At 33.4% G+C, this 15,030-nt stretch overlaps 2 protein-coding genes across 2 annotated transcripts; both read right to left on the bottom strand.

The window, feature by feature from the left end:
- Window positions 1-3,961: 3,961 nt before the first annotated feature.
- Window positions 3,962-8,052, bottom strand: LOC120070689 (vacuolar protein sorting-associated protein 27). The gene is made up of 10 exons (XM_039022533.1): window positions 7,727-8,052; window positions 7,521-7,577; window positions 7,355-7,422; window positions 6,106-6,322; window positions 5,930-6,027; window positions 5,709-5,754; window positions 5,560-5,619; window positions 5,444-5,494; window positions 5,271-5,349; window positions 3,962-4,336 (listed from the first exon to the last, which is right to left on the bottom strand). Exons 1-10 carry the CDS (start codon window positions 7,805-7,807, stop codon window positions 4,269-4,271), a joined length of 825 nt encoding a protein of 274 aa, XP_038878461.1. The 5' UTR covers window positions 7,808-8,052; the 3' UTR covers window positions 3,962-4,268.
- A 1,073-nt stretch (window positions 8,053-9,125) lies between these two features.
- Window positions 9,126-14,384, bottom strand: LOC120072309 (protein FATTY ACID EXPORT 2, chloroplastic-like). Its single transcript, XM_039024764.1, has 4 exons — window positions 14,201-14,384; window positions 13,787-14,050; window positions 13,551-13,685; window positions 9,126-9,614 (listed from the first exon to the last, which is right to left on the bottom strand). Exons 1-4 carry the CDS (start codon window positions 14,322-14,324, stop codon window positions 9,475-9,477), a joined length of 663 nt encoding a protein of 220 aa, XP_038880692.1. The 5' UTR covers window positions 14,325-14,384; the 3' UTR covers window positions 9,126-9,474.
- Between the last annotated feature and the right edge of the window lie 646 nt (window positions 14,385-15,030).

The raw sequence follows: 15,030 nt of genomic DNA, 5'->3' as shown, positions 1-15,030 counted from the left end.
ATGACTAGTGAAGAAGGTGAAATACCTAAAGCTATTCAATAAACTATATCATGACAAGAAAAAGATGGAATCGAACTAATGTAATTATTGACAACATTTTTGCGTATAATGTTGCTCTTAATATTATATCTGAAAATGAGGATACTGAACCAAAATCTTTTGAAGAATGTCAACATAGAAAAGATTGGCTTCAGTGGAAAGAAGCAATCAAGGCATAATTAAACTCACTTCAAAATATTAGGTTTTTGGATCAGTAGTCCGAACACCAGAAGGTGTTAAACCTGTGGGATACAAATGGGTATTTATGAGGAAAAGAAATGAAAATAATGAGGTCACAAGATATAAAGTAAGGCTAGTTGCACAAGATTTTTCACAAAGACCTGGTATTGATTTTGAGGAGATGTATTCTCCAGTGGTAGATGCAATTACATTAAGATATTTAATTGGCTTGACTCTATGTAAAAGTCTAGATATGCATCTTATGGATGTAGTAACAACATATTTAGAATATTTATATAAGAATCCCAGAAGTATTTAAGGTATCTGAAACATATACATCAAATTTTTGAGAATGGTATTCAATAAAATTATAGAGATCACTATATGGATTGAAACAATCAGGATGGACATGGTACAATTGTCTGAGTGGATATTTATTGAAAGACTGATATTAAAATAATCCAATATGTCTGTGTGTTTTTATAAAGAAATCACAATCAGTATTTGCTATTATAATTGTATATGTTAATAACTTGAATATAATTGGGTGAAGGGCTTTCAAAGGCAATAGAATATCTTAAGAAAGAATTTGAGATGAAAGATCTCGGAAAAACAAAATTTTGCTTTAGTTTGCAAATTGAGCATTTAGCAGATGGAATATTTATTCATCAATCAACTTATACAGAAAAATTTTTGAAAAGATTTTATATGGACAAAGCACATCCATTAAATATTCTAATGGAAATCTGTTCATTGGATATAAAGAAAGATATATTTCGACCTTGAGAAGATAAAAGAAAAATTTATTGGTCCTGAAGTATCATATCTTAGTGCAATTGGTGCACTTATGTATCTTGCTAATAATACAAAACCAGATATTGCATTTTCAGTAAATTTATTAGCTAGATATAGTTCTTCTCCTACAAAAAGACATTGGAACAGAATTAAGCATATACTTTGTTATCTCCGAGGAACAATCGATATGGGTTTGTTTTATTCAAATAAATCAAATTTTGATCTAGTTGATTATGCAAATTCTGAATATTTATCTGATCCACGCAAAACTAGATCTCAAACAGGTTATCTGTTTACATGTGGAGGAACCGCTATATCATGGTGATCGGTGAAACAGACTATAACGGTCACTTCCTCAAATCATGCTAAAATTCTTGCAATTCACGGGGCTAGTCGAGAATGTGTATGGCTACGGTCAATGACTCAACACATTCATGAAATGTGTGGCTTGTCTTCTAATAAAAATCTTCTAACAATATTATACGAAAACAACAAAGCTTGCATAACCCAAATCAAAGGAGGATATACTAAAGAAGATAGAACAAAACATATTTCATCAAAGCTTTTCTACACTCATGATCTTGAAGAAAATGGCGACATCACTATACAACAAACTTGTTTTAAGGATAACTTGACAGACTTATTTACAAAGGCATTACCAACCACAACTTTTAAAAATTGATGCACAATATTAGAATGCGGTGACCCAAAGATCTTAAGTGATGTTTTCATGAGGGGGAGTAAATATATTGTATTCTTTTAAGAGTGTATATTATATAAAATATATACTCTTTTTCCTTCACTAGGGTTTTTTCCCATTGGGTTTTTCCTAGTAAGGTTTTAACGAGGCATATTTCATATATATATATATATATGGGCATCTAAAGGGAGTATTATGAATATTATAATAATAAATAGATGTTCATTGCTTAGTGTCCCAAAAGTCATGTGTCACCCTTCATGTTGTCCATGTGCTTTGTAATTATTCATACTTAGTGTCCATGTAAGTCCACATCCTACTTGCCACTTTGCCTATAAAAAGTGGCATTTTGTGGATCTTAAAACCACACACATACATTAGTGAGAATTCCAGCTCCACTCATTTTCATATTATCCAATTTTATAATTTTAGTTCTTTTATTTTATATTATATTTTATATATTTAATATTATTATATAAATATATTATTATATTATATTTTCTCTATATCTGTATTTTCATTGTGCTCATCAAATTTACAACAGATAATTGATTAAATTCAATTTATTGCTTGAGATTTAAAATCCAAATCTCAAAAGAAGTTAGATTTTATTTGAAATCTAAACCTCATGAGAAGTTTAGATTTTAGTTTGAAGATTTGATATTTTTGGATTTAATTGGTTAAAATATTCTAGGTTTTAATTTGGCCAAAGTGTTTTATATCTTTATTTATTTATTTATTTTCCCTCTTTTAAAGCCAAAATTTGTTTCTTAATCAAATTTGATAAAAACGGTGATTTCATTTTAGGCCAAATTGAAAGTATAGTCTAAAAAAAGTTGGCCATTCAAAAAAACACAATTGGTTGAGTGAATTTCAGTGTCCATCAAATTATGGAACTTACTTTTAAATGTTTTAAATTGGACAAAATCAATATAAAATCAAATTGTTAACCAAACTCATATTTTGATAAAATAAATTGAAATCATTGCTCAAAACATACGAAGTTCTCGAAATTCATCCACACATGAATGTGCATAAATTTTGAAAAGGGACATTTGTAAGAGAAGAAATTTTGTCCCATTACAAAATCCCACGTGTCTTCCATCCGGCCATTTGATCACAATAATGAGCTTATCAACTTCAACGGTAGTAAAACCTAAACCACGATCGATAAACTTGGCTGGATATCCGATTAGGCTTTAAATCATGGATGGATCGGGTCGAGTATTTAAAATCAATATCTAAAATTCAACCCAATTCAAGCCCACAATGGAAAGTTTGGGCATATTGGACCTAAGCCCAACTTTGGCCCAAACCCAAAAAGTAATTAGGCCCAAACCCACCTAAAACCCATGTAAATCCTCTTAGAGGTCTTACTCTTTCATTTGAGAGAGATTGGAAAATTGGCAAGAGAGTACTAAAACTCTAGAGATCAAGACTAAAAGCTCTGAAACTCTGAAGATTTTGAAGTTTTGATTAATCTCGAGATTGTCACCTAAAGATTGAAGATTTGGAAGATTAAAACTTTCTTGAATTCCAGAAGATTGAAGTTCAAAACAACTTCTTGAAGATTGAAGATGGAAGATTTAGAGATTTTAAACTTTATCCCTTGTATTAGAGAGGACATCAAAGGATCAAACATTAGAGATTATATCTACTCTACTATACTGAAAGGAATACAAAATTCCACAAATTAAATTTCATCGAAATCTTGTGTGAACAATTATGACTAAAAGTCTAAATTAATTTATTTATGAAAGTTTAGGAGTTTGATTAACATAATTAAAAGTTCTACATGAGGTTTTACCTAACAAACATAAAAGATGATGTAAATTGACACATTTACAAAGAAAAAATTAAGTTTAAATTAATACAATTACTAGTTCAGATTTAAATTGATACAACTTTAATATTTAGGAATATAAATGGATATTCTCTTTTTTTCCCCTTTTTAGAAATAAAACCACACTCAAGCTAAAAGATTACATCAATAGACAATCAAAAAAACAAACCACTCTAAATAAGGAGAAATATGAATGGCCTCCATGCAAGGGAATGAGCCAAAGAATTATGGTCCCACCTTCACATGGAATGAGGGAACAGCGTCCAACTCAATTACAGTGGACTAGACCTTTTCGATGAAGAAGAAGACCTTCGATATCCACTAACCAACTCATTAACAAAAAAAAAAAAAAAAAAAAAAAAAAAAAAAAAAAAAAACCTCGCAGATTAAACATTGTAACTCAGTAGATCCAAATATCTTTCTACCTATTTAGTTTCAGAAAGAAGATACCATTTTTCAACTGAACTCCCAAACAGCCTCTAAAGTACATAACAAATACCATTCAAATTAAAACAGCACTCACTACAGAGAAAATCTAAAAGGATAAATTAATTTGAAGATTTATGGTCTATAATTGCTTAAAAGTAATAAAAAGAAAAAAATTAAAAAGAGAAAGTAAAGCCGCTGGTGAAGAGATTATTGAAGTATTTACTGGAAAAATATGGGAAGTCATCTCCCTGGTTATGCGGGTTGTTGCTTCCTCCTTGTTCATTATCCTTCCATCTTCTCTCGTATCTTATATTGCAAAGAAGCCGGAGCACAATCCAATGGCGTCTCTCCTGTGGCAGTCACAAAATGAATCGTTATGCAATATCACAGCTTTTCTCTTAAGTAATCATCAAATAATTTACGTGTTAGAAAGTAGATAACAAAAGAAAGAAACTCAAGTAGTATTTATAAGCTTAATTTCCAAAAGAAAAAAGATTATTGCGAACATATGGAAGTTCCCACAATATTTCACATGCCTCTAAATTCAAAACTCTTGCAAACTTCTTGCCTAATCTACGATCTTAAGTAGAGGTACATCCATGCTTTAACTCAGTTACAATCATCAGCCAGAGGAATTTTTATTTAGATGGTGAATGAAGAATATTTTAGTGATATAAAACTTTTTAACCTTGAGTTAGGATGTTTAATTTCTAGAGAGAACTGCCTATAACCATACTTTTACGGCTTTCACACACCACCAGAATATTATACTCACTGTATTAAGTGCAATCACACAGAAACTAGCTATATTTATTCTTTTTCTTTGGTTTCTAATCGCCTACCTTGAAGAAAGATAATGGGGATGGTAACCAAGGGTTGTTTGAAATTCTTTTCTCAGAACAGTTTGTTTTTTAGTATGAAATTGTTTTAAGAGATACATTTCAATAATTGATAGCTAAACTTTTATAGAAGTGTGTTCTAATATATGAGATATTACTTTTAAAAAATTGGAACGTGTATTCTGGTAAAACCACATATTTTTTATCTTTGATTTCGATGTACAAAATTATAAAATTATAGAAATTATAAATAAAATAAAATAAAACTAAAACTCTAAAAACAAAACTGTTCTCAAGACAGTTTTTTTAAACACTCCTAATTCTCAAAGCCCCACCTGAAGTATGATTGGATATAAATGTTATGACAGTTTATATTCGATACTATATCAAGATCCAGCAACCTTTTTTCTTTTCTTTTCTTTTTTGAGAAATATTGATAAGTTACCTTGAGCATTTTTGTAGTCCAGGCTAGCCCCGCTTTCAATGAGGGCAAAAACAATATCAGTCTGATTAAAGACTGCCGCCTACATCCAAATTAATATTAATCTTAATATGATATCTCTAAACCGAAATGAATGACATGTTCTGCTGGGTGGGGGGGAGAAAGGGATTTCATACCACATGCAGCAAAGACAATCCTTGTTTGTCATGATAATTTGCATCTACACCCTGCCAAAACGAGAAGAGTAAATAATTCCATTTCATATTTTAATTTTTATAAAGGCATTTAATACCTCGCTCAAAAGTTTTTTGACAGCAATGGTGTCACCGTTCTTGATTGCTTCCCTTAACCCCTGCAAGAACGTAAATTCTAAAGATGAAGCAGAACTTAAACTCCTTTGACAGACACCAAAGGAATATTAAGATGATACAGACTATATACCTCGCCACTTGCTTCATAATTAATCCTCGATTCATCTGCAAGATTTCTGTTTAATGATATAAATTACAACTTCAGATTAAAATTGGCCTTATCCTCCAAAATCAATAATACGAATGGTGATAAAAAGAGGGTAATTAAATACCTAATATATACGTAGGAATTTTAGCAATGAGAAGACAGACTCAATCCTAATAGAATAAAACAAACTCCAGATAACATACCTAAGCTTGCTGTTGGAGGTAGATCCTCTATTCCTCAGATTGGAGTCAGTTTTCTTTGGTTTTGAATTGTACTGAGTAGAGGTGGAAGCTGTTTTCCTCTGCCACAAGAACAATCAAGTTTCATTAGGGGGAGGGCTGATACATGAGGAACACTAAAAATAACTAAATATTAAAACCTGCGAAGGAACTGCTTCTGTTTCCATAGATTGGACTGGAGTTTCACAAATGCATAATGGCATTCCACACTTGCAATCTGGAATGCCCAAGGCAGGTTGATGCTCCACAGCTGGTTTAGACTCGGAATTTACATCCTGATCAAGGCTTAATTGGGAAACTGTATCTGCTACTTGATCAACTACGGCTAACAATGGCGGTTGAACGTCGTCTCTAGATCTATAATACCGCAGACTCAATAAATTAAGGACACTAGATTTTTTTATACGAGGAAGATAACTTTTATATTGAAGTTTAAATATTATATTCTCTTTTTTCCAAAAATCTGAATTCTATGCATGTAAATTGTAATCATAAATGGCCTAGGTACTAAATATTAGGTTCAATAACTTCCTAAAATTGATAGCTTAAAGGAGGCCTCTGAGATGAGAGCAAGTATTAGGAGGAAACCAGGGAAGGCAAGGACTTCCAAAATCTGTAGACAATTTTTTATAACTAAATCCAAGAGGAATGAGTTGGTGGCTGTTCTAAGAACTTCTATGCTTCATCCCACGAGCAACAACCTTCATATCACCCACCAATATCCAACTACCTCATCATTGGTGGTTTTGAACTACTTTGAACCTTTAAAGAGTGCTACAAATAATGTGTTTAGGATGTTGATTTCAAGCACACTGATTCATACAGGAGTAAAAAAATTTCATTGTTGATGAAATTGGAAACCCACTAAAATTTCAATGGTTCCTTCACATGAAAGCTAAAAAAATAAGAAATGGAATATAATAAACGTGCAAACTTCATGAACAACATGCATTGACGTAGGCCCCATCTTCAACAGGAACAAGGACCACAGATTCTAACTTGTCCTGAATATCTATTAACAAGTTCTAAAATTCAAAAATTTTGGATTCTCGTACAACCAAAGTCCTTGATACAAGAACGCCTGGTTCCAGTTAGGATATTTAAGTTTCTAATCTTCTAATTTCAAGTATCTTTATCGGAAAAGTAATATAGAACTTTAAACTAATAACTAGAAATTTCAAGTTCAAGAAGCTGCAAAAGACGGTTAAACTTGCATTGAAGATAATATCGTATTGCATCTTCGCATTTCAGTTTCAATCTTTTCTTGTATGGCCAAAGATCATCTCAAAAGACTCCGCATAAGCTTCATTTCCAAAACCAGCTTCTGATTGAGCTCTCAAGGAAAGGAAAATGTGATAAAGCGTATGATTAAATTTAAACGTGACTTACTGAGAGGAGTTATTAAAACAGTCGGCACAAACTCTAACAGAGAAATGAATCCCGAACTGCGGCAAGGCCTGAATTTTGAACAAACAAGAACATACATACACCAATCAGATCACAATAAATTCCCCATTGAACCAAGCCATCAACGAGGAAGAGAAAAGAATGTAACCATTTGAAAAGAAGAATGCTCGTGGCACAACGTCCTTCCACAGCATCGGCAATGATGCTGCAAGCAAAGATTCAAGAAAAACGCAGAACAATTTTAATCTCAGCTTATAAGTCAAAACAGAATCGAAATCGATTATGTATGCAGTAGCTCAATCTGAACCATCTGAACGATGTCGATTATATTATAGGGGAAACTGAATTTGGTACCCGTCGCCGGAAGGTGTTGAAACTGCATTTGCAGACTTCGCAACGGGCTGCTTCTTGGAAAGGAGGAGGCTCCACCGACATTTTTTGTGATCTCCGCCGATTTATCCTCCGATTACTCGATTCTCAGATTGTTTAATTGATGCTTTCGATCAATTTTGACGGTGAGGAACCACCGTCATGTCCGGCGGAGTGTGGTGATCCTCCGACCTCTGAGCTCAGAAAGATAGCGGATCGCCTTGAGAAGTCGCACTGCAACTTTTTTCGATGTCTTGTCCAAATTAACAATTATTCTAAATAAATAATCAAATCATTAAATCTTTGATAGCAAGGGGTTTTTCTTTTTCTTCTTATTTTTTCTTATTTTTTAATTTTATTTTCCTTTTTTCATTTTTGTTCAAATGTGATTTTCCTCCTCATTCTTATTAGTTAAGTACTGTTTTGTTAAGTATTATTTTTTTTATATCTAATCTCCTGAGACAACCATCCAACAACATTTAGATGTCAAAAAAATCGTATTCTAAATAAGTAACCATCATGAATTGAACTCATAATCTCTTAACCTTTTATAAATAAAAATTATTTATATTTGTACTTTTTAATTTAAATTTTTGGGAGTATTTAATCACAATCTTGAATTATAAGGTATCAATTGACACCTAAAATTAATATTTGTATCAATTTAGACCTTGAATTTTGTTTAGTGTGTAAATTTATGCCTCTTCAGAATGAGACAATTCTCAAAGGAAATTCATTCTAACTAAGTATTTAAATGAATTGATTTATAAAAGTTTAAGGATCTAACTAATACATTCATAAGTCTCATATGATGGAAATAAATAGAATGTAACGAATAGTATAAACCGATATACTTATAAAAGTTTGAAATTTAAGTTAATAAATGAACTAAAAAAAGAAGAGAACAAAAATGCCATATTTTACTATCTCCCTCTCATTTCAAAAGATACAAAAGCCACATAATTTTACATACTTCTTATAAAAATATTAAATTTTTTTTTGACAAATTTGAAAAAAAAAAAAAAACAAGTTTTAAAGACAACAATTGTATTTTTTATTCTTTAATTTAAAAATTAAACTTATAGATACTACTTTCATCGTATTTTCAAAAAGCCAAGTGAAATTTTGAAAACTTACAAAAAAAAAAAAAAATAATAATAATAGTATTCAAAAAGTGATTTTTATTTTTAGACTTTAACGAACTTCAAGTGTTTTTTTAACGAGATGAAAATTAAACACCATAAATACAAAAATTAAAGATGAAATAATTATTTTGAAAACATTTGTAAAAAGTAAATAACAAAATAAAGAAACCTATAAGAGATATAAATAATATTTATAATTTCCAAAATCCGTAAAAATCAAACCTCCAAAAGCACCATCATCCACTAAAAAGGAAAATCTTCTTAAAAGGGATGCACAAGAACAAGAACTCTGGTTCCTTAAACCTTTGAACATTCAAAGGTCTAATAATCTACACTCTTGTTCATATGGCTAAATAAAGATACCTGAAGAACAAAGTTGAAGGTACATCAAAATCAATTTCACAGACCTAAAACTCCGATCAAAAGACAAAAAGAGGTTATACAAAAACAAGCACATCCGCCGATTACAGCTTATGCTATCACAAGGCATGGCTCGAGGAAGCCGCCACCAGTTTTTTTTCAAACATTAGGAGTGAAAGGAACCGAACTTAACCGAAGGTTTATTTTTCGAACTCCAATGTATTACATTCAATGCGAGCTACGTAAAATTCCATGCATGTAACCTCCAGTCATTACAAGTGACACGAGAGATACGATACCGGCTGGAAATATCTTCCCCGAGTTCTTGAAACGAGATCCCATTACTACCAATAGTGAAGCAGAAAGGCCTGTAGATTAAGAACAGAATCAAGCTTATGTCTGATGAAATGAGGAGGTTAATTTAACTGCCACTTCTTTTTCTCCACTGGAACGTTTATTTTTCTCCCTAGTTTAGTCTTATTTCCATGATATTTTTGGGACATCTTAAAACAATGACCTTATGTAAAATTATTTTAATCTAATAGTGTGCAAGAGGATGCATTGGAATGAAACTAAGCATTACTTGCATAAACTACATTTTAGAAAGTTTCATCTTTGATCCTGGATCGAAACCATCCAAAATCCAACAAAATAGCTAAAAGCTGAAAAGCAGAGCAAATGGGATAACTGCAAAAAACTAGAGAAATCTGAAAGTCTCCCCTTGGGCCAAGCTCATTACAAGACTCTCAATATTCACCTTGCATCTCACTCGCCATCCAATTCCCTAGTTTAACCACAAACCACTATCGAGTCCCACAACTAACACTGAAGGAAACTCCAGGCCCAGCTACCCATATTAGTTATGGAACCAACTACCCTAGATACCTACACTATTTATTAGTCGAGTATCACCTTGTCCTCAAAATGATGAACGTAGGACTGTGATTCTAATAGAAAGAACCGCAACTTTGGCCCATCCCCTTCCTTATCAAGGCTGATTTTGGTTTTGGATATGGAAGGTCATCTCAGCGCAATGTACGGTGTTTGTAGCTTCCTTATGTTGCCTTTACAAGCAAACTACAAATAGGGTTATCTGAGACTACTACTTACTAATAAAGGATACGTCGAGGAATACTAGTAGAATATTAGTAGGGGTAGAGTAGTAACTAGTTAGGGGTAACTTGGTTATTCATTCTAGTAGAATATTAGTAGGGGTAGAGTAGTAACTAGTTAGGGGTAACTTGGTTTTTCTAATGAATAACCAAACGTTCATTCAGAAAAAATGAAAGAATTAATGGAAGGGAGACAACCTAAAGCACAGGCTCCAATCTAACAAGATAAGACCAAGTGAATAATCGAAAAAATATATATACACACACATGTATGTATATCATACTCTCACAGAGATACGTGGAACCAAATACAAGACCTAACCTAAAGCGGAGACTTCTCAAACCCTCTAAAATTCTATTGTTTCTTCCTTTCTAGAGCCCCAAATAATAGCACACACCCCAACTTGCCACAAAATCTTCCTTTCTCACAAAAAGGATGGAGCAAGAACTCCTCTACCATCTCTTTTGCAACCTCTATGCCTAGCCAAGCATACAACCATCATGGGTTGGCCTAGTGGTAGTGGGGGAACATCCAAAAAAGACCAAAGGGCTAAGGGATCATGAGTTCAATCTATGGTGGCTACCAACCTAGGATTTAATATCCTATAGGTTTTTTGACAGCCAAATGTTGTAGGGTCAGGCGGGTTGTCCCGTGAGATTAGTTGAGGTGCGCATAAACTTATCCAAAAACCAACTCCAAAATGAATAAGCAAAGTCACATCTTCCATCGTTCTATTACCCTAGATGCTACACAACCTCCGTCTTTCTCTTACCCAAGATGCTACACAATGGACCCATCGAGTTGGGAACCCTCCTCAAAACCTTATTCGATGTGTTGATTATTTTGTGGAGAACTTGTCAAACAAAAAACTTGAACTTTCTTGAAAATTTTCACCTTCCACAACAAAACAAAAATCAAATTACTCAAGGGAGAGGGATTAGTTAAAAAAAAAAAAAAACAAAGAAGAACTAGGATTTCAAATACGAATAACATTTATCCCTGGGCAACAAAGAAACTTCCATAAGCATGGATAGAAGATCAATAATATCCAATGTTTCCATATCCAACGAAGCTCAACTGGACCCTAATGAAGGAAAGGGATGTGGACTAAACCAAAACAACCACCACCAAACTATTTTTCATTAAGGACAAATGAAATAACAAAGGGAATAAAAAGTAGAGGAGCCTATTCCCCAACCACCTATCCTCCCAGAAAAATGTCTCTCCCATCCCCAACCGAGCTACAAAAAACAAAAGAATAGAACGGAAACTTCTTAGCAATACTTTCCAAGGGTTTCTGGATGTGTCTTTGACTTGAGCTCCACTTAAAAGTGGGATGGCCCAAATTTATTCATTATATTTTCTTCCACAAGGAACGCAACTCTAGATGAAACTGCAACAACCAGTTGGCCAACAGCGCCTTGTTGCGGGGTAACTTGGTTATAAATAAGGGAATTTGGGACATAAGGAAGAGAGGGATCATTTTGGTGGATTGTCCAATTGTGGGACTCTAGGGAGAGATAAATGGTCCTCTCAAAAGGCTATTGATATTGTAATTTTTCAATATATTGCAATATATTTCTTTCTCTTTGTGATACTTGTGTTTTCTTTTTGATTGGTACCATTACTAATGCGAGAGCCAAGCAACTGAATTTCCTCAACAAAAAAACCCCAACGGCATAACTTTTCCCATAAAAGCTGTAGATAAGAAGGGTGAACTATGAACACAACCACCATCAAATATACACTCAAAATCTCAGAATTTAGGAATAGCTTGGACCATATATCCATCATATAGATCCACATCCAAGACTTACAAAAAGAAGTTGGTGAGTAATATGAGGCTTTTTAGTGGAGAAAATTTGGAAAAGAATTAAATTTCCAACACAACTCTCCCATATCCAGCTTTGATTACATCAGACCTGGTTCCAATCCTGCTCGCCAACAAATTGATGCCAAAAGAAAACACTATCATATCCTCTTGTGTAATTTGAGTTTCCAATAATTCTTTTCTAAATTCTGAATCCCTAGTTTGCAAGGAACCAGGTATTGTATAGAATGACGATAATAAGAAAATACAAAATGTCAATGCAATCAGAGGTGACTCAAGAAAACTGGACCACAACCTAAGGGAAGATTAATACAGAACTCAATATTCTCCTCATGTTTCACTCACCATTGCATTTGCTTTCATTCAACTGTCACTGCCACTAACAAATCCCACGACTAACACTCGGAAAACTCTAGCAAATCTATATAACTAATCTCTATACTTATTGACCTAGACACTAAATAGTATTTCCATAAGTAAGGTCATCATTTCCCTTGAAAACCTAGCAACCGATCTACTTCTAAGTAGAAAACTTAACTATAGACACACTTGAGATTGTTCCTTTCCACTAAACCAAATCTAAGCTAAAGAAGAGGGGAGAACTTGTTATTTCATAGCTAGAAATAGCGTATACATCCCAAAACGAAGTGTATAAACTCATTGTTCCTAATCAGGATTCAAAAACTTGAAGTTCCAAATAGGACAGCATGTATCATGTAAATAACATTTAGAGTTAATAACAATTCAGCAACGTGATTAAGGGAAACCTATGATAATTAAAGTAATTAAAGTCCTTTGATAATCATTTGGCTTTTGGTTTTTAAAATTTGTTTTTCTTTTCTCACAATTTGTTTACATTATTCTTCATCTAACATTTGAATTTTTGGACAAATTTCAAAAATAAAACAAATTTCTAAGACCCCGTTTGAAAATCATTTTGTTTCTGGTTTTTGGTTTTTGAAAATTTATATAAACGCTCCCATCCACCTCTATGTTTCTTTACTTTGTTATTTACTTTCTACCAATGTTTTCAAAAACCAAGTCAATTGTGAAATAGTTTTTAAAACCCAGTTTTTAATTTTTGAAATTGGTTAAGATTTCAACTCTCACTTAGAAAAGATGAAAACCATTATAAGAAATTGAGAGAAAACAAACACAATTTTAAAAGACCAAAACTCAAAAACCAAATGGTTACCACTTTTAGTTTTCAAAACTTGTCATGGATTTTGAAAACACGGCTAAAAAGTAGAGAATAAAACAAAGGATCTCATAGGTAAAACAGTATTCATAAGCTTAATTTTAAAAAACCAAATGGTTATCAAGCAAAGCCTAGTTGAAAGATATACAGCCGATTCCTTACCAAGACCCAAGGATGATGCAAGAACAGGGTTGCTGGGGAGTAGTTTAAAGACAACAAGTAACAGTGAGGCTGAGACTCCCCCTGCCAATAGTGACTTTTGGCTACCACCTTTCAGATATCCCATTAAGCCACCAACTGCCAAGTGATAAAAGAAGGGATTGAGTCAATATTGCAATAAAAAAAATAATTACAATTACATTTCACATAAACTAAGAATTGAAGTCTTCGTTAAGGACCTCCTACTAGTGCAGCATATCCAAGAGTTAATTTCTGCGACATTGACAAAGCATTCTTCCGGCTATTGGCGTTAGATTCCTCTTCCTCCCCGCTATTACCATCATTATCGCCTCTACCACCTTTACCTCCGCCGCTACCACCTCCTCCAATCCCTTTATCGGAAGAGTCACCAACAGTAGTGTCTGGATAAATGTCAATGTCTTCATTTTTGGAATCGGTCGCACGGATAGCAGATACTACTCTCTTACAATCAAAGGAAATTCCTATAGAAAACGTGAAATATAGAATGTGTAACTCTTCGATTATGGAAGGAATTCGGAATAAACAGCATTAAAACTAGATTCCGATCCAAAAAGGATAAACAGAAAAAGCCCAATTCTACGATGATGCTGTAAAAACTCGAAATTGCTTACCTCTACCGATTGTAGATTGAAATTGAAGGCGTCTAACGGAAAATTTGTTGCTCCTGAGAGCTCCACTGACTCGTGGCCGGAAAACTAAAGACGCCTGAGATACTCCGGCTAAAACCTCCGCCATTTTTCCTTCTTCCTCGCGAATCCTCTGTACGTAAACCTTCAAATGGGTTTTTATTTTCGAATCTAGATAGTTAAGTCAAAATTAAAAGATTATTGACTATTAGATATATTTTTCTTTTTTAGAATACCAAGTAAAAATAAATAAATAATAATAAAAAATAACCTTTAACAAAGAGCAAGAATCAACAGCTAACAAGGAATCTGCTCATGGGAGATTATCTTCAAGCTAAATTAATAAAGAACAATGTCGTCGAACATGAGAGGCAAGTTCGTGAGTCACGGCATTACAATGGCGCTTAGCAAAGGAGAACTCTCAATGATACCTTGACGTGTAAATCATGTAGAGAATCCACTAAAAATTGAATCTCGTTTGAATATCGAATAGAGGTCGTCAGAAGGCTCCATAAAATCAACGATCTGTTTTGGCCCATAGAGGATGAATACTAGCTTCAGATGCCTTGGAAATGGCCTCATGGAGAGCCAAAGCTTTGGCAATCTCCACAGAACAATTAAAGGCTGAAACTTTTCCATGATCATAAGAGTATCACCATTGGAATCACGAATAATAGCTCTAAGACCCACCTCACCGCTTCCAATAGTGCATCGGAATTCACCTTAAAAGACCCTTGAGGTGGGGTCGTTGAAGTAGTTTCCTCAATTGAAGGATGGTCCTTGAAGACCTGCCTATAGTCAAGGATCTAGCCTAG

Source organism: Benincasa hispida, chromosome 2 (genome assembly GCF_009727055.1).
Source record: "Benincasa hispida cultivar B227 chromosome 2, ASM972705v1, whole genome shotgun sequence".
Classification (NCBI taxonomy): Eukaryota; Viridiplantae; Streptophyta; class Magnoliopsida; order Cucurbitales; family Cucurbitaceae; genus Benincasa; species Benincasa hispida.
The sequence above is the reverse complement of the archived record's forward strand: the minus strand, read 5'-3'. Positions and strand labels throughout refer to the sequence as shown.

Coding starts and splice junctions, on each gene's coding strand:
- LOC120070689 (XM_039022533.1), bottom strand. CDS start 7,807: ATGTCGGTGGAGCCTCCTCCTTTCCAAGAAGCAGCCCGTTGCGAAGTC. Junction 6,028..6,105: donor CAGAAGCAGTTCCTTCGCAG/GTTTTAATATTT, acceptor TTCTTGTGGCAG/AGGAAAACAGCTTCCACCTC. Junction 5,495..5,559: donor TCAAAAAACTTTTGAGCGAG/GTATTAAATGCC, acceptor TCGTTTTGGCAG/GGTGTAGATGCAAATTATCA.
- LOC120072309 (XM_039024764.1), bottom strand. CDS start 14,324: ATGGCGGAGGTTTTAGCCGGAGTATCTCAGGCGTCTTTAGTTTTCCGG. Junction 13,686..13,786: donor ATATGCTGCACTAGTAGGAG/GTCCTTAACGAA, acceptor ATCACTTGGCAG/TTGGTGGCTTAATGGGATAT. Junction 9,615..13,550: donor TGCATCATCCTTGGGTCTTG/GTAAGGAATCGG, acceptor CTTAATCTACAG/GCCTTTCTGCTTCACTATTG.